Source organism: Lipotes vexillifer, unplaced genomic scaffold (assembly GCF_000442215.2).
Source record: "Lipotes vexillifer unplaced genomic scaffold, Lipotes_vexillifer_v1.1 scaffold492, whole genome shotgun sequence".
Classification (NCBI taxonomy): Eukaryota; Metazoa; Chordata; class Mammalia; order Artiodactyla; family Lipotidae; genus Lipotes; species Lipotes vexillifer.
The window spans coordinates 561,513-586,962 of record NW_006780910.1 but is presented as its reverse complement, the minus strand read 5'-3'; the positions used below and the strand labels follow the sequence as shown (position 1 = coordinate 586,962).

The 25,450-nt window shown below is 44.8% G+C and overlaps 1 protein-coding gene across 1 annotated transcript in view; it reads left to right on the top strand.

The window, feature by feature from the left end:
• Positions 1–25,450, top strand: part of PAH (phenylalanine hydroxylase) — a 73,297-nt gene that overhangs the window by 17,908 nt on the left and 29,939 nt on the right. The window contains exons 3-4 of the mRNA XM_007454270.1: positions 3,285–3,468; positions 18,603–18,691. Coding sequence (XP_007454332.1) covers positions 3,285–3,468; positions 18,603–18,691 — 273 coding nt within the window. The remainder of the gene's footprint in view (positions 1–3,284; positions 3,469–18,602; positions 18,692–25,450) is intronic.

The following is a 25,450-nucleotide window of genomic DNA, read 5'->3' as shown; positions in this document are numbered from 1 at the left end:
GAAATTAAGTACTGGACAAATTGTGAAATTGTCTTTGGAATGTCGAACTCTAAACCTCTCTTGCCTCTGCTAAGATGTCCACGTGTATTAACACAAAGAATTCTTTCTTTATCCCTCCCCCGAGATGCGGTGAGTGTGTAGGGGTCAATTTTTAACCTGCATAGAGCCCATGTTTGAAAATAAAAATTCATTTACTAAAAGGTAACTAAGATCATAATCAGGCTTGGAGGTTGATTTCTAAAGCCTCTCTTAGCAACCAAAGTTATTGGTATCTATCTAAGGATCCACACTGTTAAACTGGAAAAACTCCGCTAAGGAAATTGCATGCCAAGCTAGAGGGTTAATTGTTAACAAATTGATTCAAATGGGAAAGAAGTCGTTTAAAAAATTTGGCTGGATATTCGTAGCCAGAAATTTCACTCACATTTAAAAGATATAATTTAATTTTCATTATATGCGTAATATTATAAGACATTTGGCAAATAACTAGGAGATACACATAATCTCGTCATAACTCATCATGATGCATTTCATTCTAGCCTTTTTTTCCTTGGCCTGGGCATAATTTATTTTAATGATCACATATCTATATCCATCGTATTTTCCCAAATGGCTGTCATTATAACCATTTAAGAGAGAAAGTTCAATTTTCATTATAAAAGTAATAAATGTTATTTTTAGAAAAGTTGAACTGTGATAAAAAAGAAAATAGAAAGGAGACAAAAATCACCCCTAGGCCCATCATCTAGAGACGATCACTCATATCTTGGAGTGCTTACTGGCGCTGTATTTTATGCATGTTGTTGTTGGTTTCTTTCTAATAGTTGCATAATCTCCACTGAATGATTACACTGCAGTCCACCTAACCATTCCCCTGTTATGGGAATTTAGTCAGCTTACAAATTTAGGTAAAAATTTTCCCATAAGTTAGGTCTCCAGAATTATAAAGACTGAGTCATGGGGCACACGTTGTCTTATGGCTACTCCCAAAGTGCGAGTCTTCTCTCTGGAAGTGCTGTCACATTGGGAGCAGTAGGGTATGGGTGGGGAACATTATCAGCCTGTAGTCTGCCTGCCAGCCCGTTTTTTCACTCTACACCCTTTCTCACCTCCTACGCCACCCGCCCTCCCACACTGTCTCCCAAAGAACCATGCCGAAGGTGTGTGCACTCCTGGCTCTTGGCTTTGCTGTTTTCTCTGCTCTACACAAGGCAGAAATTGGTTATCTCTTCATTTGAAGTTTCAGCTTAGGTAAATAGCGGGCGGAGCTTAACCATTCTCTATCATCCTGAGCCAAGAAGGATGACATTGCTCTGGGCTGCGTTTAGGAGGTCACCTCTGTTTGCATAAAAAGCTTTAGAGCGGCCGCTATCTCTCTGGCCTTCTCTCCTCCACATTCTCTCTAGTCGGGACTCCCACATTGGGTTACCTGGTCAGGGGGTGTGTTCTTTGCAGCTGGTGCCCATAAATAATAGCTCCATCATGTACCCCTGAAAATTATGAGGAAGAAAGAGCAGGAAGGGTGCGTGCGTAGGAATGCTTTTTACTGTGTTTACTACACCCAGAGGTTTCATTTGGGGGCGGGGGTTGGCATAATAGCAATAACAATGATAAAAGCTGATATTTGGGGGATGCTCACCGTTATCTCTGGCAGGAAAGGCTGTGTGGTTAGAAGACCAATGTCTGAGATTAGAGGAAAAGGGCCTCCCTCTCCAGTCACTTTTAACAAAGCATCTTTATCTCTGATTTCATTTTTTACATGTTCCTTAACCTCTTCAGAGGTTTGTTGGGAAGGTCACAGAAGATAATTCTAAACTGTAAAGTGATATTCAAATGCACAAAGGTATTGTTATTGTAATTACCCCTGTGCTCTTCAACCATATGCCACTAACCATCAAGAAAAAAGATACACTTCTTGAATGACAAGGTCAATGAATTTCATTTCTTTGAAATTATAGAGTTATTCAAGTTAAACATTTTTTTTCTGGGTACATTTTGTCCATTTCAATGTTTGGGGCAACCCCCCTTTTTTTATTTTAATAAAGTAAAGAGGTTTGGTTTTCTTCACAAAGAACCGTACTGTCAATGAAATCAGACTTTTGAATAAGTAGCAGATGAGTACCACACATTCAAATTTGAGGACCAATTTAAGTAAATAGTTCTTCTTAAATGACAAACCCCATAATAACTAAAGTACCACCAGCTAAAGACATTGAAGTTGAGAAATTTTATTAAGTGAGTATTATTTTTGTGGCATTTAATGAATGCCTGTACATGAGCCTTCCCTTCTCGATGCGACCTCATGTGTCCGCTCTATTAAATACTGTAATCTCCCTCATTCCATCCCAGGAGTGCCTGTTCCCTTCATTTCTGCTCTGCTTTGTATTTTTTCCTTAGCCTTTATCATTATAATCATTACAAAATAATACACAAATCGGTTATCTTTTATATTTGTTGTTTGTCTCTTCACAACTTGAATGGAAGCTTTATAAAGGAAAATATCTTTGTCTGTTTTGTTCACTGATATATCCCAACCACCTTGCAGAATGACCAGTACCTAGTAGGTGCTACATATACATTTGTGGCATAACTTGAATGAAAAGTAATTATATAAAAATACGAATGATATTATACTGGATAATTTTAACTGAGCATTTACTAAGTACCTGGCAATGTGTTTGTATCATCTCATCCAATGTTTCCAACAAATTTATGAAGTGGGTACCGTAGTACCACCAAATTACAGGTGGAGAAACTGACGGTTAGAAATGTGAAAGTACATTTTATAAGGTCTCATAACCAATATAATTAAGAACTTTGATTTAAATCCAAGAAGCCTGACTCCTGTGGACTCTATTCAAGCCGAACAATGTTGCTTGTATTTATTGAGGTACTATTACTGAGATTCTGTGAGATGTCATTCAGGAAAGGAGGTTTCCCTGTGTAAATATTTTTGGCAACCACCGACCCAATGAAATCTTATGTTTGCAGTTCTAAGCCTTGAGCAGATTTCCACGTGATTAAATTCTGTGGCATTTGAGCTATCTCCCCCACCTCTGGTGATTAGTTATTTGGTTTTGCAGAAGAAAAGGTAAACAACTTTTGCAGTGTTAAAGACTTTCTTCTATTCTTATATTTAAAAAACAAAAGACAAAAAAAAAAAAAAGAACTACTCTTCCTCATCTCTTCTCCTTTCTTTGTGTTTTGCTCTGGCTTTGAGTGTTTGGTCTGTGTCAATTCCAGTGACTGCCCCTTTCACATACTCCCTTACACCTATTTTCTAGGAGAATGATATAAACCTGACCCACATTGAATCAAGACCTTCACGTTTAAAGAAAGATGAGTATGAATTTTTCACCTATCTGGATAAACGCAGCATGCCCGCTCTGGCAAACATCATCAGAATCTTGAGGCATGACATTGGTGCCACTGTGCATGAGCTTTCCCGGGATAAGAAGAAAGACACAGGTAAGAGACAGGAATTTTGCAGCACAGATGACCCTACATTCTCATCATAAAATAATGGCAAAAATAATCTCTACCGGGCTTCCCTGGCGGCGCAGTGGTTGAGAGTCCGCCTGCCGATGCAGGGCACGCGGGTTCGTGCCCCGGTCCGGGAAGATCCCACATGCCGCGGAGCGGCTGGGCCCGTGAGCCATGGCCGCTGAGCCTGCGCGTCCGGAGCCTGTGCTCCGCGACGGGAGAGGCCACAACAGTGAGAGTCCCGCGTACCGCAAAAAAAAAAATAATAATAATAATAATAATAATCTCTACCCTGGAAGACCAGGATTAAGTGAGAGGATATAGGTTAGGGACACAGACGAGTACCTGGCATATTTAGACATTTAATAAATGTTCTTTTCTCCCTTCCTCAAGATAGCTGTTTCTTATATTAGTTGTCTTCTGCTGAAATTTTTATATATTTTTCATTTGTGGATTATTTTGCTCTCATTTTCATAATTTCTAGAGGTAAGATGATTAGGGTATCCAGGGTGCTTTCTATATAAATATAATTTCAAGACAAATTCTTTAGTTATCTCCATTTCATCTCATAGCCTCTCCCCAAGTCTTTCTCGTGACATGTCAATTCTGGAGCTGGAGCTCCTTGGCTCTGTTCTTAGGTCTTTCACTGTCTCTCTGTCTCTTCCACTAGATTACAAGCTCCTCGTGGGCAGGGAGAGTCTCTTACCTATGTTAATATCCTCAGCGTTTAGTACAGTGCTTAATACACTGCTCTCAGCAAATGCTTGTGAGTGATGGCTAAACAGAGCAGTTGTCATGACTTGTCCTGCCCCCTTATTTACTTACTGAAATTGCTACCGAGTCCAAATTTGTTCTGCTGGGGGCATGGCAGGCCAATAAATCAGGAGAGGAGTTCTTAGGGCAAGGAATAACGACTTTATTCAGAAAGCCCTCAGACGGAGAAGATAGCAGGCTAGTGTCTCAAAGAACCATCTTACCTCATCAAAGAATTCAGGCCTTCACTGATACTAAAAAGGTGAAAGAGTTTGTTTGTTGCAAACTTCTTGGTGCAGGAATCCTTTGTTCTTGCAGGTGTCCACATAGGTCAGGTCATGATATTCCTATAAACCTCCAACAAAACAAATACTATTCTCTGTTCTGCAACTAGTTATCCCTGTATGTATGAACTCTTAGAGGTCAGAGCCCTGAGAATAGGCTATCCTGTATATTTCAGGCTATAGACAACATTCTTTTACAAAACGTGCAAAGCCATCATGACTAAGCACAAGCAACAGAGTACAAAGGTTAAAGTAAAAGAAACAGCTCTAATATGGAGTCAGATTTGTTCTTCCCTATTACAAAATGTAATTGATGTGCCCTGGAGGGGAGTAGGGCAGTAGAGTGAAGGAATTAGGAGTATGGGCTTGGGGTTGGACAGGCTTCAGTTCAAGTCCTACTTTTTCCACTTATTGGCTTTGAGACCCTTGACAAGTCTCTTTAACTGCTCTGACCTCAATTTTTCATAGGGCTTTTGTGAGGATTAAATGAGATCTTCCATAGTCTGGTGCTTAGAACAGTGCCCAGCTGGTTAAATGAGAGTATGTGATGGTTGTTAAATTGATGAGCCATGCTAATACATTATTATTAACTAAAGGCTATACATTAGGGATCATGCTTTGTATTGTGTAGTTCTGTTGGTTTTGGTAAATGCATAATGTCATGTATCCACCATTACACCTCATGCAGAATGGCTGCAATGCCCTAAAAATGCCCTGTTTTCCCCCTGTTCATCCCTCCCTCCTTATCCCCTCCCCCTGGCAACCACTCATCTTTTTATTGTCTCCATGATTTTGACTTTTCCAGAATGTCATGCATTATGAATATGGAATTATAGAGAATATATCCTTTTTAGACTGTTTTATTTTTACATTTAGCAAGGTTCCTCCATGCCTTTTTGTGACTCGATAGCTCATTCTTTGTAATTACTGAATAATGTTCCATTGTATAGATGTACCACATCTTCTTTATCCATGGGTAAGGCCGTTAAACATTCATGTGCAGGTTTTTCTGTGGACGTAAGTTTTCGACTCATTTAAGTAAATACTTAGAAGTGTGATTGCTGAGATGAACTACTTTTTTCCCATATAATCAAAAATTTTTTTCTACCGTAAAATCAAAAGCTTTTTTTCTAGCCAAAACATTGAAGACTAGCTCAAGATGATTTCAGGCTCTGTACCTGAAAATGGTATGTTAATAGGCAGAGATGCTTTAAAATGAGACAAGACCCACCTCTTTGCATAGGCCATTGAAACATTTTCCAAAAGACACCTCCGAGGCCATCCTAGGAGACCTCCTCTCTTCCTGCTCGTGTCCTCCTGTGGCTGTAACCAAGACAAGGAAGGCCATCCTGGGCTTCTGCCTTGGCCAAGGGTGCACAGCGATGCACACGGTCTCTGGTCACTGGGGGCGCGTACGTGGAATTCCTCCTCAGATTAACCCTATCTGCCTTCCTTCCTCTTCCACCTCCCAAGTGAGCTGCTGCCCCGATGACAATGGCCTTCTCTTGCTTTTCCGGCCACCTGCTCCCAACAGGAGCCACAGGCCCTCAGGGCAAAGGGCCTGCCGGAATCGTGGGTCAAGCTCTGCCTCTGCTCAGAGCAGGTAGAGGGCAGGCCAGCTGGGACCCTGGGGTCGGAAATCAAAGCAACTGACAGGCAGGCAGGCAGCCCCCTGGGGAGGCAGGGAAGATGCAGAGATCGGCTGAAGGGCAGGCAGCCTGAACGGGAGGCTCAGAAATAGGATGTGGAAGAACAGTTAGGAGCCCAGACTCCGGAACCAGGATACACACTTGGTGTGACTTTGGGCAAATTACTGATCACCACAGTCTATCACTGTATCAGATGGGAGTACGAGTCTCTGCCTCACAGGATTAATGAAATAACACCAGTGGAGCACTGAGAACAGAACCGAGCATGTTTAAGGGCTTAACAGAAGTTCTCTATTCTTAGCATTATCATCCTTGTTATTATAAATTATGACCTGAGCACGGGAGCCATGAAAAGCCAACCTGTACACAACTACGTTTTCGGAGATTCTGGGAACTAGAAAATAACCTCACAGGTCAGGCAGCCCAACAGACTCCTTAATTTTTCATCATAAAGAATGGAGGCCGTGACTTGCCTTAAGGCACAGAGTGAATTCTGTGCAGTTGTGGGCAAGCGGATGTCTAACACTGCTCTGTGCCTGGCACCGTGCTTGGAGCTGGAAGGAGAGACAGTCAGCACGGCCTGTCCTTCGTGAGCTCATAGGCTGGCGAGGATGACAGGACAGCCAGGTGAATACAGAAGAGGGGCGGGCGCTGTGATGGAGACCCGGCTGGTGGAATTCTCCACTTTTCTCTTCTCCACTTTTGACTCTGAGGATCCAGCAAGTGTGAAAGTGAAGAAGCCAATGTTCTGACCCAGAGGCACCACGTCATCAGTGTTGGGCTCGTCAGAGGTGGAACGTGGCACAGGTTTGATTCCCTGATGGGGCTCAAAATGGCAGGGCGTTGACGTTTAACGTTGGATTGATATTTTACCTAGTGAGGAAAAAACTGCTCAGACTAACCCTTTAAAACAACATGTGTTTCTCGACCCTTATTTCTTTGGATGGTTGTTCACCCTGTTCCATATTGGCTGCCACTCCCTGACACGGTTTCCTGACCTTCATGTCCACGTAACGGACCGGCTGATCTCGATGCAGTGATGCCGAAACAGCCCAGATTTGCACCTGCTGAGAGACATGGGCCCTTTGGGTTTCTGGGGTAGTTTTTGTGAACTGGAATCTGGGCCCAGAAACAGACCATTTTAGGGGAAACAACCATCCCTTTGCAGAATTGTTCTTTCCGTCGAACTCCACAGGAGGATGATTAGAAGAAGAAAGGCATCATCACAGATCCGAACCTTTGATTCTTTCACTTGACAAAATGCCCTTTCTCTTGAGGGGCTCAGATCTCAGGGGCGAGTCTGACAGCAGGTTGAAGGGGAGAGATCTGAACCCCTCAAATCAATTAGGCTAAACCACTTTCCATTCTAGTTTTCAAACCGTTCAAAAGGCCGTGTGGGCGCTAGAAAATGAAAGTTTTCAGTTTCTTAATTGCTAAAGTTCCCCACCCAAAACAGCTTAAGGGAAGGCTAATTATGGTGACATGTTAAAGAAACCCCAACCTTCTAAAATGCCTCCTAGAGAAGCTGATGGGAGTTTAATAGGATTTTAATCCAGAGAGTCTTTTGAATACTTGAGGTCTATTCTCCTGCTACCCTCTCTCCTGATGACCCCAAATCCTTCCTCAACCCAACATGAAAGAGCGTTAATATCTTCCATCGATCAATCTACTAATCCTTTTACCTTCCCTTTGAGTCTTCTGCATGACATTACATTGAGCGGGGGGGAATGGAAAATTCCTGCATGGAGCCAGATTGCAGCCAGGAGAAGCAGATGGACAAAATGACTTGGCTAGACAGAGGTGTAGGATCATCACATTTTGAGACATTTATCCGTTTGGCGTTATTTTCCAAGAGCGCTTGGCCATTGAGCAGATTTCGTTCATGCTGTGGTGATTGTAAGGGTCTTGCTGTGGAAACAAAGGGAGTCCAGACTGCCAGGACAACTGCAATTTTCTGTGGGGAGTAGAAAGGCTATTTCTTTATGTATTCATCTCTCTATCTACTACCTATATCTAGCCTAGGGGCTCTTATGATTTTATGTGTCTTCTTATTTGGATTAATTCCTGAAGCGAGACGACAAAGTAACATCATTATATTTATTCCTTCTCTCATATAGGCCCCTCTCCCCTCCCAGCCCTCTTGAGTGTTTCCCTTTTCTGCTTCAACATCGCTGCCGTGAAAGGCGGTGCCATGATAAGGCTGAAGTTTCAGATCCATCGTGGGAGGAGGAAGTTAGGGTTCCACGGAGGAGTCTGAAAAGCCCCTGGGATTTTGGGCAAAATGGTACATGTGCACCTGCATGCATATTTTTTAGGAGAGAAGATTTTCAAAAGGGTCATTGTTCCCAAAGAGTTGAGACCCTGTAGAGAGAAGCTGCTTAGGGCAGGAGGGGGTCCAGATGGTCGGGGGTTTTCTCCATTTCCGTCACCTGTGCCTGCTTTTCCTCTCTCTCTCCCTCTGCTCCTCTGTTCTGTTTCCATCATCTTTCCTTCGTCACCCTCCTTACTTCCAAACCTCCTCCCGTGCGTTTCACTCAGCCCCAAGTGTGCCTCAGGGCTGTAGATGTTCGTGGCCCTGGGCCTGCAGGAGACCGAGGGTCGGGTCGGCATGTTTGTAAAGACACACGGGATTGATTGACAGCCTTTTCCGGTCTACCGGGATGCTTGCTGCCTGTGTTGATGTTGCCGGAAGTCCTCTGGCAGCTGAGGATGGGACTTTCGTTTCCACTCTGCCTCATCGAGACAAGCAGACTCGCAGCTGAGAGGATAAGCCCATTGAGGGGAAGGTGGCATCAACCCTGCAACTGGAAGCCGGTCCAGGGTTTGCTCCTTCGCAATCTGTCAGAGGCAGCTCTATTCACTGGCAAGGGAAGATCCCGAGTAAATGCTGTGTTTGTAGCCAGTCTGTTTGCCAGGTCGCAGGGCTTCGAGCTGAGGAAGATCATAAGATTATAAGCAGGCTTTCATTCTAACAGGAATTCCTTATTTGCATGCCAAATCCAAACGATTTTCCCCTTAGGTGGTCTCACTGAAGCTTTGCCACAGTCAACTCAGATAGCTAGGGCAACAGATAACATGATTCTCATTCTCAACATTAGGAAGTGAGACAGTGGTACACTTGAACCGTGGTGTGGATTTTGGAGTCTTCACTTTTGCAGTTCAGTTCCAGGGCTGTAGTTGTTTTGGCCAAGTTACTCGCCCTCTGTAGGCCTAGCTTTTCTAGTCTGTAAAATGAAGATATCTGTGTGCCAGTGCGGTTGTGTGGATTCTGTGATACACTTTGCACAATGTGCCTGGCATAAAGGATCCATGCAAAATGGTCAGTAAACTTGCCCCTGAGTCTTTTCTAAGGGTACCCGGTGAATCTTACGGTTGAGGCAAAGCCAGAATCCCCAAACTCCTGATCTTTGGTAAAGAGAGGCCACCATGATGTGCTTTTGGGATTGTGAAAATTACAAATAATTAGACTGAGAACCCCTTTTCTGTCTGTGACAGGTGTGTTCCGTCGACTGAAGGGGTAATAAAGGAATATGAAATGATTTTAACTGAATGTCAAGTTGCCATTCATGCTGGATTGAGGGAGTATCATAGCAAGTCAAAAAGAGCAATTAGTTTAGAGTCTAGAGGCAGGATTTGGATTCCTATTCTGTACACTGCCAGCTAGGTTTGAATCCCATCTGACTCCCTACCAGCTGGGAGACCTCTTTACCTCTCCTTCCTCATCTGTGAAATAGACCTGAGACCCACTTGGCCACTTTCTAGGGCTCATGGGGTCTTTGTGCAAGACACTCTGTGTGTTAGGGTGTTTGATGGATTGAGTTGAACTTGCTTGAGTTGAATAGGCCCTCGATCTTACTCCTCCTTGAGCCTCGATAAGGGGGGAGCTTTATGATCTGTAACCTCAGCTTAATGTCAGACTATTTGCCAGCATCAGCTCCAACGGGTGGACACACTGACCAGGCTAATAAAACAGAGGGAGTTGGTGGCAGTCACCCCCTCACTGGGGCCAGCCTCACCTCGCAGCCAGGGAGATAACTTCCTATTTGGGATGATATGAGGGACCCTGGGAATGGTATCTCATTCCCAAAGCTGACTTCCTGTGAACATGGTTTGGATGCTTGACATTATCCACTTGGCCGTGTGTTATATTGGAAATAGCACTGGTCTAGGAAACAGCCTCCCATTCAGATTTCCTGCTTTTTCCCTCCCTCCTTCCCTTTGCCCCCCTCCCTTTTTTCCCTTTTCTTCCTTACCACCCTGACAACATCCATTACCGAAAGCAGTAACCTCTTTCTCGTTTTCATCCTCTTTGAAATATTTGTAGCATTCGACGCCATTTTCCCCCTAGAATTCTCTTTTTCCTTAGTATTTTATGAATTACGTGGCTCTTACTTATTGAAATCCTGAAGATTGGGGCTTTCTTCCTCTTTCTCTTACTACTCCTCAAAAACCAGAGTATGCCTTACCACCTTCTTTTCTTTCATTCACATTTATGCCCTAATTCGGTTGATCATTCATTCATGCAACTCATATTTATTGAGCATCCATTCAGTGGCAGCCGCATGGAGGGATGCAGTAGGAAAACAACACACGTGGTGCCTTGACTCACATGTCTTATGGTGTAGGAGGTAGTTGCTGTTTGGCCGTGTCTCTGCAGGGACAGGGAAGTGGGCGTGTGTCAGGAGCACCTAGGAGATACACTGAAGTCATTCTTGGGCATGGTAGGGAGAGGGGGAGCAGGGCCAAGGAGGGGCTCCTGGAAGGGGACAGACATATGGAAAAGGCTTTAGATGCATTCTGTTTGATCCAATGGAGGTTGACTGTAAGTAGCCAGTAATCAGATCTCAGGCAATGTGAGCGCTCAGAAAACAGAATTCAGTATTTGGGAATATGGTGGACAACCTGCCAGTAGGGAACTTTATAAGATAAGTGACATCTTTAAAAGGCTATTAGGAGGATAGCTCCAGGTTAGATTGGTGATTGGAATAAATGCCCTTTTCTTTATTCATTATTTCCCTTGTATCTTTCACTCATTCCATCCATTTATTCATTTCCACACCATTTCACTCTTTACTTCCTGCTAGGCTCCTTTTATTCATCTGGTTCTCATTCTCATTTTGACCTGTGGACGGAGAGATCAAAGGCTTTGCCTGGGCTGTCAGTGATAAAAGTGGGCCCTGCCCTACCACGCCTCCGCTCCATCCACGAGGCAGGGACCAGCTTGGCTCTGTCGGCCAGCGTTTGGGTCACCCGTTCTCGCCAAGACCTTCCTGAAGGGCATTCCTTCTTCAAAAAAGAAAATAGAAGCTCCTTAAAAGAGAAAACTAACCCCCTCAGAAGTCTTCATCTGTTGCGATCAGCACAGCAAAGGCTTCTCTGCCCAGCTGGAGGCCATCGGAGGCTTCGGAGGGGACATCCAGGAGCCTGGGAAGAAGGGGTGCAAAACACCCTTCTATTTTGGGCCTAGGAAGCTGAGGATTTATGGCTCTCCCTGAGACAGCCTGGAGACAGAAGTCTGAGGCAAGCCGGGGTGCCTTGTTGGCGACACCCTGGGGCTGGTGGAGGGAGGGGGTTAGATAGGACCCAGGCTGCACCCTGAACTGCTATAAATTTAATGGGCCAGTTCTGACCCGCTGGCCGGGAAGCAGGCTCCAGCCAGGCCTGGGGGCTGCGGAAGGCTTTTGCTCAGGAGCACTCCTGAGCCAGCCGCCCCTCGGTGCCCAGGCTGAGCAGTTGACCCCGACTTAATGAGACCACGACGTGGGTGTCCAGGGCCAGCTCTCCCTCGGGCTGCTTCCCTTGGAGCCAAATCAATATTTATTAATGATCCGCACCCCGCCCCCACCCCGGATGTTTCTTTCTTCACAGAGGGCCTCTGTTGCACCAGCCTGCCCGAGCCATTCATTAACTGCGGAGCCCCGCAGCCCAAGAGCCCGTGGAGGGGCTCACAGGGGCCAGCCCACCGCGGATGTATTTGCAAAGGTCATTAATGAGCTAATCTGATTTAACTTTTCGAAACAGAGGCCTGGGTCGCTGGGGTCAGTCTCGATTCCCGGCTTTGTGAGTGAGACTGGGTGGGAGGGGAAGGGCCTGTGAGTGTCACTGAAGAAGAGAAAGAAGACACTGGAGGTGTCTTTGAGGAACCGAGGACTTAGGTGTTAAATAGTTACCGTCCCTAAAGCCAGGGGGGCTCGGGATGGAAGGTGGTGAGGACCCGAGACTGTCCTAGGGATTTTCTTCAAGCCCCTCTAAACTCCTGTGTTAGTTTGTCATCTCCTTCCCCTCTCCAGGCAGGAGAACAGAAATCTAAAGTCAAGGGCCGCTCACCTGCACCTTATTCTAAAGCAGCCTAGCACAGCTCAGTGCACAAGTTCAGTGCACAAGCTACAGAGTTCGGATTCCCGCCCAGCCGGTGCTGTGATCTTGAACAAGTCGTTTCATCTCTCTGAGCCTCACTTTGCTCATCAGTAAAGCGGAAATAATCGTGTCTACCCACCCTAGTGTTACTCTGAGAATTAAAACAGACAATGGAAGTAAAGTGCTTAGTGCAGCCTCTGATGTATGGGAAGCTCACAAAAAATGTAACTTTAAAGGAAGAAAAGGTAACTGTAACTTTGGGGCTGGGAAAATTAGAAAAGCCCAGGTGTCGAGGATGGAGACACAAGTATGAGCCCTGCCCCTGCCACCAGTGGCCTGCGGAAACTTACTTAACCAGACAAGTGTCCCTGGGACTTTTTTTTGAGAGGTTCAAGTGTAATGATGACACAGGTCTACCTACTGGGGGTCAGTGGCTTCTCATCCTAACCGAAGAGTAGGTGAGCGCTTGGCTGCCGCACCTGTTTCACAGATGAGAAGCCAGAAACTCAGGAATCAAGGAACTTTCTCTGTGGGAGGGATGGGTAGGAAAGCTGAAACTTGAACGCAGACCTACCGGCTTCCAGTCGGTTCTCTGCAGTCTCCTGCCTTTAGCACTTGCGGTCCGCACCCTGTTTTGCTTCCCAGCCGTGCTCAGCTGGGCCTCTTCCCCAGGCAGTGAGCCATGGCAGGACCTTGGTTCCCCCCGACCCCCCAACACCCAGAACTTGACTCTCCTGGGTCTCATTTCCTTAAGCCCTGCTCGTCCCTGCTTCCCAGGCTGACGGCTGGTGAACTACTCTTAATCGTCAAGCCCAGTCTGGGTCCTCTTTTCTACCACAGAGGCTGTACCCAAGGGCCTCCGGGAGACGACACCTTAACCTCACATGAGGTCTGGGGAGGGAGGGGATGGGGGAACCGATGTAAAGGTAGGACTGGGCTGCTGCCTGGAGAAAGTGTGTAGCAGGCCCATCCCCCCTTATTACCTGGCTTTCTCTAATGATAATAATGATCACGATAGTGATAATAATACTAAATACTCATAATGTGAGTATCTGTGCCAAGCACTGTCCTAGTCCTGCCTTAGCTCATTTAATCCTCACACACTCTGAAGTACGTACTCTTATTTTAGCCGTTTTACAGATAAGAACCTGGGGAACAAAGGGGTTAAGTAATTTGCACAAAGTCTCAACATCTCAAAGTAGCAGAGGTGAGATTTGGACCCAGGCAGTCTGGCTCCAGAGTCTGTGTGACTAGCCACAAAGCTTTGCCACTTCTCTAGCCTGCTCTGTTCTGGGCCTTTTCTGGATGATGATGGGGCCCAGAAGCCACTGAAGGCCCCTTGACTTGGGTGAGCACCCCATGGCTTTGCAGTGCCCCCTCCCCTGGGGGTCCCTGACAGTCTCCCTGACTAGGTCCTGGGGCTTGCTAAGTTGCTTCGACCTTTGCCTTCTCTTTGCCAAGACTTGAATCCTTTGAGTCTTTGCAGCCCTCTCAAGTTCTCTGATATTTTTTTCCACCAAGAGGTCTGAACCAAGCCGTGTGGCCCAACTACAAAGTGTTTTCCCTTTGGAGGAGAGAAGAAAAAAAAAAAAAAAGTCAGCCAAAGCTGAAAATATGCTGCTTCTGCTGCCCTCTGGCGTTCAGTTGGGAGCCGGCCCGCACACCCAGCTGTGAACCAAGGCGGGGACAGCAAAGCTTCTCTCTGCGGTAGAGCCCTGTTTCTTGGGTGAGAGAAAGGGAAATGGTGGGGGCCGTGCATTTTAGATCCTGAAGAAATGCAGTGGCTCTACTTCCAGAAACAAGCGAGGCCGACACATTAATTGACTGGAAGTACCAATATATTTTCATGTGTCCTCTGGCCAGCCTCAGCCCTCCATAGTTGGAATATGAAACCCCAAAGGGACTGCAGCGGCTAGTGAATCCCCCAGCTTGAATTTTTAAGATGTGTCCCATTTCCTATAGCATTTAATGTATGCAATGATGGCAATAATAGGGAATGACAGTTTTAATCCATTTCGTGGCTAAAGAAACTGAGGCTCTGAGAGATAAAATACGCACTCAGTTACACAACAGGATAAGTGGTTGACTTCCTGGCCTTGCGGAAAGACTTTCTACTCTGCTCCCTGCACTATATTAACGGCAGAGGAAAAAGAAAAAAAAAAAAATCCCTGGAGCTTGCAGCTGAATAATACTAGTACAGACGTACCTCCTCTATTGTGCTTTGCTTTACTGTGTTTCACAGAGTCTGTGTTTCTTACAAATGGAAGATTTGTGGCCGCCCTGTGTCAAGCAGGTCTATTGGTGCCATTTTCCCAACAGCATTGGCTCACTTCCTGTCTCTGCGTCCCAATTTGGTAATTCTCACAATATTTCAAACTTTTTCATGATCATATTTGTTATGGTGCTCTGAGATCAGTGATCTTTGCTGTCACTACTCTGACTCACTGGAGGCTCAGATGCCGGTTAGCATTTTTTAGCAATAACGTATTTTTTTATTTAAGGTATGTACATTGTTTTTTCATACATAATACTATTGCACACTTAACAGACTACAGTATAATGTAAACATAACTCCTATATGTACTGGGAAACCACAAAATTCACGTGACTCACTTTATTGTGCTATTCTCTTTACTGCGGTGGTCTGGAGCTGAACCCACAATATTTCCAACATGAGTCTGTATTTACTATGTACCAGACACTGTTCTCAACAAATCACACATATTAACTCTTTTAAACTTATGTTGTTTCTATAAAGTATACTTTATTATCCCCACTTTACTTATGGGAAGACTGAGGCGCAAAGAGGAATAATTTGTCCTGGATGCCACAGAGGGTAAATATAGAGACAGCACTCAAGCCTAGGCTGTGTGGCTCTGTTATCCAGGCCCTTAACCATGACCAGTCTGTGTCTCCCTGAGGCAAATAGGGAACCAGATCTGGGACAGATCTAGGAACAGACTCTGGCTATAACAGTCCCCTTGAGCCATGGCAAGATCGTGTCATGTCTCTAGGACCCTCACCCTGGGGTCTGGAGCCACAGGATGTTGTATAAAATAGTATCCCCATCTCCTTGTACTGCTTTGTTCTTCTTTAGGAACTTCCCGGCATTGTTACAGATTTAAATTTATTTATTGTTTACTCCTTGTCACCCTCACTAGAATATAAGCACCACAGGCATGAAGACTCCACTGTATTCACCTCTCAACGTCCAGTGCCTGGTAGTAGTGGATGCTCGGTACATAATCATGGAAACGCCTTTGGCAGGGCTAACAGCCGCCCCGCCCCCCCCCCAAGTTAGAAAGGGGTGCAGCAGGAAGGGTCTGGGGGCAGCTGTTATTGCCAGAATTATGGATAATTTTTAGGCAAAAGAGAGACTATGAACGAGTGGGGATGGACTGCCTTGGAAGTGAGGTAACAGGGTGACAACATGCTAGAGAACCAGGAAGGGTCTTGGAGGAAATCCCGAGTCCTGACTGACTGCAATAGGATGTCCTTCCTCAGGCCCTTCCAAACTCGGGTAGGGAATAGACCCCATTTTCAGTGCTGACAACAGAGGTCCATTGTGCAAGGGAAGGCACTGGATTCAAGGAGAAAGAAAAGCTTGAGGAGAATTCAGGTGACAAAGTGGGAAGTCAGGTCCCATGCTAAGTGAGCAGAACATGGTGCTGAGTCATCCCAGACTCCAAAGTCTAGCCCTTGGGACCGCAGAGGTCCATGAAGAGACTTACCCTCCCTGTTCCTCAGTTTCCTCTTCTGTAAAATGGGGATAATAATAACTCCTACCTCATGGGCCTGTTAGGAGACTTGGGTGAGGTACGGTATGTAAAGTGTTTAGGACAGTGCCTGGCACGCAGCAAGAGCTATATAAGCATTAGCTGGAATTACTACGTCTGTTCCCATTATTACTATCATAGGGAGCCCACCTTGAGAAGTGGGCTGGTTTTAGGGGCATGGAAGCCTTCAGGTGGGAAACTGTAAAGACAATCAGGCCGTCAGGCTCCAGCCCTCACAACCACTGTGCGCCCCACCCCCATACCTGGCAGGACAGATTTTGCGGTCCAGACCTGAGACCACAGAGTCATCCAAGCCCGAGTTCCAATCTTGAATCCACTGTTTCCTAGCAGTGTGTGTATTTGGGTTTGTCACTTAACCTCTCTGCATCTCAGTTTTCTCACTTATAATATGGGGAGACCCACAGTACCCACCAATAGTACAAATACTAACTAAAGTATTTAAAATGATACTCAGTGTTAGTTTTTATTGTTAACATAGGAAGTAGAAAGCTTAGCATCTCAGATCTATGGAAGCGAGGCTCTAAATGGACCGTTATTACCGCTATTCAGATAAGCATCTTCTTTTGGTGGAATGCGGCTGATTCCTGTCTGCATGATGCCCTTATTATAGACCATGGAAGACAGTTCCCCACTCTGGCCACTAGATGGCATGCATGTTCTTTCCTGCCCCACCCGAGCAGGGCCAGAATCAGAAATAACGTGCAAGAGATGGAAAGCTACCTTTTTGTGGGCCACTCGGCTGCACCCTTTGCCTGCATTCTCATTTACACCCCGCAACAATCCCAAGATTAAAGGAGATATTTCACCAAAAATGCTAAGCATAGTGCCTGGCACATGGTAAGGTCTCAAAAATTGTTTGGGATACTTTCTATTGCTGTTGCTGCTATTCTCCGTTTTACGGAGTTGGGACTGAGACACAGAGAAGATGAATAGGCAGCTAGGGCCTAGATTCTAAGCCAGACCTAATTGGCTGTAGGTTCAGCATCTTTTCCCCTAAACTTTCCTCCCTCCTTTCCCTCCATGCACCTAGAACTACAGTGCACTCCTGCCTGGTTCCTGACTTCTTGGAACTTACACTTCAAAATGGCCTCGTCTGTTCATTCTTAGGATGGCTCCACTCCCAGTGTGTCTTCTTTCTTGAAGCCCACATACATTTAGGAGCTACCACCTGCGCTTTGCCCTGGGGTCCCTCTGCAGGACCCAGTCACTGTGGGTCACACAACGCAGACCCCATCTCCTCTCCCACTATGCTGCTGCTTCAGAACAAGCCCACAGATTTTTAGGTGCTGCAAGGCATCGTCAAACTGCTGGACTACATTCATTCTATGTCACCAGTGGCTTTCAAATTGGCTTTGGCATCAAACGGTTTTGCTGGGGTCCCTGGGGGCCCTTTTGGGAGGGAGACTCGTGATAGGAAGATGGGGTCATGAGAAGAGAGCTCACGGGCTCATCTGTGCTTACAGTAGAACAGCTCTGTTTTACCTAATTTGTATTCCGGAATATACCTGAAACACATATTACATGAAATATTCTGCTGCTACAGTAAACCTTCAAAACCACTCCACTATGCCACGATAGGTGGAAAGGAGATGAATTTTGAGACAATTCAGAGAAAATTTCCAGGAAAGAGAGTATGTTTAGGAATGTGTTTTCAAATTAGTTTCCAAGGTACTAAGTGAAATAAGTCAGACAGAAAAAAAAAAAAGTTAAATACTGCATGGTATCACATCTAGGTGGAATCTTCAAAAAGAAAAAAGGTAAACTCATAGAAACAGAGAGTAGATAACTGGTTGCCAGGGGCTTAAGGGTCGGGAAATAGGGAGAGGTTGGTAAAAGGGTACAAACTTTCAGCTATAAGATGACTAAGGTCTGAGGATCTAATGTAAAACATAATGACTATAGTCGATAACACTGTACTGCATCAATGAAATTTGCAAAGAGAGTAGAATCCTCCCCCCACAAAAGATAAATATATGAGGTGATGCATGTGAATGGGGAGAATCCTTTCACCATGTATATGTCTATCAAATCCCCATGATATATGCTTAAAATACCTTAAATTTTTGTTGATTATACTTCAGTAATGTTGAATAAGCAAATAAGTAAATAAAATTAGTTTCCAAGGAAAATAAGATTTGACTTTCGGGGGTTATCTGGGACCCCACTTGCCACCACCATGGACTTTAATTGGAGCTGGTCCCAAGCTTCTGATCTCGGTGAGGCCTTTGGCCATGTCCTGCCAATCTGCTGCTCAGGACTATGCCCTTTCTGTGTTGCAGTGCCCTGGTTCCCAAGAACCATTCAAGAGCTCGACAAATTTGCCAATCAGATTCTCAGCTATGGAGCGGAACTGGATGCAGACCACCCCGTGAGTCCATGGTCCCTCTGATGAGATTCTATTAGTACCTCCCCTGCCGCACCAGACTCCCCGCCCTTCCTTTGGAGCAATGTGTCTTTGTTTGCTTGTACCACAGACATTTATTGAGTGCCTACTTAGACATCTTCAGCAACATCATTATCATGGTTACTATTGTTGAAGCAAATACAGATCATTATCTACATCCAGAAACTATTGTTTATGTATCATATATGTATGTAAGTGATGTGTATACACACACACACACACACACACACACACACATATGTAAATTACCTTTATTTCTGACTTGGTCCAACTCCAGAGGTTTAAATCAAGCATTTCGGAAACACTAAACTACTAACAACTCTGCCAGGTACGGTGGAGCTGTAGGGAGTGGTGACACTGGAACTGGATTTCAAAGCCTGAGAACACGATGCTAGTCCAATAAGGAACTGAGAGGCTTTATGAGCTGAGGGTACAGCATATGCAAAGGCTCAGCGTTCTGAAAGTATCTGGAATATTTGGGGAATGGCTGGCTGGTGTGTTAGGTGTGAGCGTTTGAGAGTGTCAGATTAGGAGCCTGGGCGGTGGGTTGTGGTCAGAATTTAAAAGATCTGATGTATCTGACAGAGAACACGGACTGTGTCCCATGTCCTTTAATATTTCTAAGTGAAGGACCGGGGTCAGGGATCTTAATCATTCCCCTTTTCTAGGGCGCAGTGTTCCAGGGAGGAGCAGCCCGTAGGTGAGAAATGCCACCATCATGTTGATGGTCTTTTATTCTCTGCCCAGGCAAATGGTTCCTCAATCTTTAAATGACGTGGAAGCTGTTTTCTTTCACAAAAGCGATGGTTACTGTAACTTACTGGGAGCCTCTGCATTTCTTCAGGACTCTGTTTTCTTCTTCCACTTATGTGGTCTTTGAGCAGGTTGTGAACTTGCTCTTCACAAGGGCTCTTTTCAGTAAGCAAAGCAGATGTTCCCATTTTACAGATAGAGTCATTAAGGCCCAACATGAGTAAATAACTTTTCTAAGGTCCCATGCTGAACTTTGGATCCTTTGACCCTTACCTCAGTGCTCATGGTGCCTGAGGACAAACGTCTAGCCAGTGGCAGAAATTCAGGCCCCTTCACAGAGACAAACAGCAAGCTATTTTGGGGGTAGGCTGGCCTTTTAAAATATGAACAGTTGTTGTTCCAGTTCAAATCGTAAAACCCTTAGAGTGGACTCAAAAACACAGAAAAGCATGAGGAAGAGAATGAAGATAATCCATAATCTCTTTTTTTATCTTATTTATTTTTTATTTCTCTTTTCTCTCTTGGTACTATTATGAATTTTTTTACACTGAGAAAGTGTTTTATAAACAGAAGCAAAGGTGAATTCCCCCCCCCACCCCGGCTCCTAGGCTTCAGAACAGAAAAAACAAAAATCACCTATTACACTGTCCAAAAATAATCAATATTTTATTTCTTTATTTAGACAGACATGAATATATATGTTTTAAATGCAGTGCCATAACTTACTAACCAGCCCCCAAAAGCAAGCTTGTAGGAGGTTTTCAGTCTTTCACTGTTATGATAATTTGGCAGTGAATCTTTCTGCCTGTGTGTGTGAACTCCCAGAGCTTCTTTGATTCTTACTTGTGAAGTTACTTAATCTAAGGATAGAAATTGGATTTCAGGCTCCTCATCTTTAATTAATTAATTAATTAATTTTTATTGGAGTATAATTGCTTTACAATGTTGTGTTAGTTTCTGCTTTATAACAAAGTGAATCAGCTATACATATACATATGTCCTCATATCTCTATCCTCTTGCATCTCCATCCTTCCCACCCTCCCTATCCCACCCCTCTAGGTGGTCACAAAGCACCAGGCTGATCTCCCTGTGCTATGCGGCTGCTTCCCACTAGCTATCTATTTTATGTTTGGTAGTATATATATATGTCCATGCTACTCTCTCACTTTGTCACAGCTTACCCTTCCCCCTCCCCATATCCTCAAGTCCGTTCTCTAGTAGGTCTGTGTCTTTATTCCTGTCTTACCCCTAGGTTCTTCATGACATTTTTTCCCTTAAATTCCATATATATGTGTTAGCATACGGTATTTGTCTTTCTCTTTCTGACTTACTTCACTCTGTATGACAGACTCTAGGTCTATCCACCTCATTACAAATAGCTCAATTTCGTTTCTTTTTATGGCTGAGTAATATTCCATTGTATATATGTGCCACATCTTCTTTATCCATTCATCCGATGATGGGCACTTAGGTTGTTTCCATCTCCGGGCTATTGTAAATAGAGCTGCAATGAACATTTTGGTACATGACTCTTTTTGAATTATGGTTTTCTCAGTAGTGGGATTGCTGGGTCATATGGTAGTTCTATTTGTAGTTTTTTAAGGAACATCCATACTGTTCTCCACAGTGGCTGTATCAATTTACCTTCCCACCAACAGTGCAAGAGGGTTCCCTTTTCTCCACACCCTCTCCAGCATTTATTGTTTCTAGATTTTTTGATGATGGCCATTCTGACTGGTGTGAGATGATATCTCAATTGTAGTTTTGATTTGCTTTTCTCTAATGATTAGTGATGTTGAGCATCCTTTCATGTGTTTGTTGGCATTCAGTATATCTTCTTTGGAGAAATGTCTATTTAGGTCTTCTGCCCATTTTTGGATTGGGTTGTTTGTTTTTTTGATATTGAGCTGCATGAGCTGCTTGTAAATTTTGGAGATAAATCCTTTGTCAGTTGCTTCATTTGCAAATATTTTCTCCCATTCTGAGGGCTGTCTTTTTGCCTTGTTTATGGTTTCCTTTGCTGTGCAAAAGCTTTTAAGTTTCATTAGGTCCCATTTGTTTATTTTTGTTTTTATTTCCATTTCTCTAGGAGGTAGAGCTAAAAGGACCTTGCTGTGATTTATGTCATAGAGTGTTCTGCCTATGTTTTCCTCTAAGAGTTTGATAGTTTCCTCTCCCTGCAAAAACCAGAGGTAAAGTCGGAGCATTTGGATGCCGGTCCCATCTTCCTGGGTAGGATGCAACCCAGTCCCATGTAGCCCTGGGGATGGCAAATGTCATACAAGGAGAAGCTTTACATCCCCTTTGATGAGTCAGTGTCGGGCCGCTGTGCCCCGGGAGCAAGGCATTTCCCAAAATACTGTTTCTACGAAAAGCTGGCCACCCTTGACCCCATACCTGGTATGGGCCCCGTCGTGTTTTCTCCTCTTCCCCAGCTGCCTCCTCCTTCCCTGTCTCATGTCCCATCTATTGGCCACGTGCCTGGCTCACGTGGAACAGTGGGGGAAGAGGCCAGTCCTCATATATGGCCTGTTCCCTCTCTTTATCCTCATGTCTCCTCAGAGGCAGTCAGGGCTGGGCTTAAAACTCCCCTGGAATTCATTGTCTTTACAGATCCGGCCCATGTCTTTGGGTCCCTGGCCTCTCCGTGTCATGCATTTTACCATAAAACTATAATTTATCAGGTACACAGTCCCCCTGACGAGGAGGCCAGGCTCTCTCTGTTCCTTCCTGTGGCTTCTCATCAGATCCCAGGAACTCATGGGCCAATGTCAAGAGTAAACCCTCCAGGGTGCTTCCCTGCAGCCTCTGGGCCTCACAGGGCCTGGCCTCGCCATGAGGAGTGGCTGGGGTGTCCTCCCCGAAAGAACCCTCCGTTCCTTGTGGTCCCCTGGTGTTCAGAATGATCTCCCCCTGACCCCCTGCCCTGGCAGCATGCGCTGACTTTGGACCCAGCAACTCACTTCAGGGCCTCCAAAACAGCCACTTTGAGAAATGAGACCAAGGAAGATTGTTCCTGAAATGCAGGGTAAAGGGCATTTGCCTTTCAGCTCGCTAGTGAAGCGGGACCGTGCAATGGGGCAGCTGACCTTTCTTCTGCCAGCAATCTCCTGCCTTCTCTCCATCCTTTCTTCCTTCCACAAACATTTATTAAGCAAATGACATTCACAGCTAGCATTTCTTCAGCGTGGACTGTATGTCAGGCACTGTGCTGAATGTTTTATCCACATTTTCAAAATTTGAACGTTATAACCATCCTGGGAGGATTGTATTTTCTCATTTTCAGAGGAGAAATCTTAGACAAAGAGGGCTGTGTGGCCTCACGTGTATGTGAACTGTGTGTGTATGTGAACTGTGTATGTGAACTGTGTCCCAAGCCGCGTAGAGGAAAGGGGGTTGAAATGAAAGACATGGTTCCCGCCCTCCAGGGGCCTTCAGTCTCGGGGTAGAGGAGAGAGGGGTGCCCACTCTTCCCAAGGGATGCCGGAGGGGACTGGGATACAGCTTGGCAGGCGGAATTCAAGTGGGTCTGCGGGATTCCCATTTCTAAAATGGACTCTCCTTTCTCTGACCATCTCCCAGCCTCTGTGCTCCTGTTCATGTCATTTCCTTTCCCCGGGACACGTTTCCTTATCCTCTCACTTCTTTCCCTGCTGGCAAACCTCTCTTCATCTTTTAAGGCCCAACTCTTATATCTAGGTTTCCGTAAAGGCTTCCCCCTGCTTCTTTCCCCAGGCCAAGCTTTTCACACTGATGCCGCAGAACTGTGTGCACTGTGTTTTATACTTTGAACACAGAGTATCCGATCAAAATAAATTCACTACCTCATAGGACTTCTACAAGGGTCATGAGCATGATTCTCAAATTGTAGTCTTTGAAAAGAAATTCATGATCAAAGGGAGAAAGGCTGTATTCTAGAACCTCATTTTAAGCATTTACAAGTCCCATTATCTCATTAGAGGCTTTGGAAAATCCTGTAAAAATGAAACCCATTCAACCAATGCCCCTTAAGTTTATTTACCCATGGAACCCCTTTTTCATGGAATACCATGCAATATTATCTTAAATGGTAAGTGTTCCATGAAACACAGCTTGGGTAATATTTGGTTAAATCATAACACACAAAGTACATGATTAAACACCAGGTTTAATGAGTCAGATAGCATATACACTATCAGTTCTAAGTTCACGATCAGTTCTAAGGTTCAGTCCAGTTTTGGGACTGGAATGGTTAGGGAGGACTTTGGGAAAGAGGGAGATCTGAGGTGAGCCCTCTAGTGACAAGGTCAATAGGGCCAACTGTTTATCAAACAACCCCCAAATCTCTATGGATTAACCCAATAAAAGTTCATTTCCAGTGTTGGTCAATAGGGAAATTGCTTCATGCAGTCTTGGCAGAGACCAAGTCTCCTTCCATCTAATGGCAGCACCCTCATCCGGGTCCTGGAAGCTGTCTCCGTGCTCCCAGGCATGGGAGAAGAAAGAGTAAAAATTACTCCTGGGAGGTTTTTATGATCCAGGATTCAAGATGACTCACTTACCTTCACTCGAATTCCGCCGACTGCAGCTCAGTCACAGGGCTGCTAGTTCCTGCAAAGGAGGCTGGGAACAGTGGTTTAGCAATGTTCTCTGAAAGTAAGGGGGCTCAGATCTTGGGGAGCACAAGGAACCTCTGCCGCACAGACCCAAAGCCCAGAGCTCCCTCCTCCAGTTTCCCTGGCACCTGCACCTGTATCTAAGCTGAAGATGTGCACAAGGGGAGGCTTTCTGGGGGAGAAAAATATTCGCTAATACAACTGCTTTTCTGTGTCTCTTTCCACTTCTTGATCTAAATCTCTCAAACTGCTTTTCAGTCTTTCAAGGCGTGGATATTGATTTTCTCTGCTCTCCAAAAAGAGCCTCGCTCGTCCCCAAGAGCAGGGAGGTCTTTCCAATACTTCTCTCCTTCCCCCTTCCTTTGCCCATCCGTCCTTCACCCGAGAGCCCTGTCAAAGTCTGTTCTAAGGATTAGTCAGCTATAGCTGAGTCATCAAAGACTTCCTTTATTTAAAAAAAAAATTATTTATCTATTTGGCTGCGCTGAGTCTTAGCTGTGGCACAAGGGCTCTTAGTTGAGGCATGCATGCGGGATCTAGTTTCCCTGACCAGGGATCGAACCCAGGCCCCCTGCATTGGGAGCATGGAGTCTTAACCGCTGGACCAGTGGGGAAAGTCCCTCATCAAAGACTTCTTGCACTTCTACTAAGCTGCTCTGTCAAAGCATAACTTTTAAAGAGATACAGGTAGATAGTGAACATCTGTCTAAAATCCATTGACTCGGTTAGTAAGGGAAACGACAAGGATGGTGCAAAGGAAGATACAAGAGACCAAAGCATATATATGGTCATTGAAAAGCGGGACGCTGCAATGAGACTGAAAAGGTGGATACACATGATTAACGTCCTGTAAAACAATAAGCCATCACCATGAGTGTCTTCTATTGGAAATAAGTCATTTGCAACTTGATCATAAAATAAATGTTTTGCAACTTACCTATCTTCTATAAGTCAACATCTAAGTTTGAAGAGTTTGGGCCTTACTAAGTAGTCAATTGCACATCAAACAAATATACCTGCCCCTAGAGCATACAGTGAGCTTGTTAGACAGTGATCTAATAGGACTTTGAAAAGGCACACAGTAATTTTTTTTTTGCCTAACTTTTGCGTAATTTTTCTTAACAGCTCCTACTCAGGAGTATGCTAAGTACGCTTTGCCCTGAAAATCCAGTGATAAGTAAGATAAACAGATTCCTGAGTTTAGTAATTATTAACAAATATAATGACTGAAAGGAGAAACGCTCAATTTGCCGAGGGAACCTATTATAGAGGGAAACCAATAAACTTCAGGACAATCAAGGCAGGTTCCTAAGCTGAAACACCAAGTTGGAAGGACCAAGTAGTAGCTTGTTTGTCTGAGAGAGTGTGAAAGAG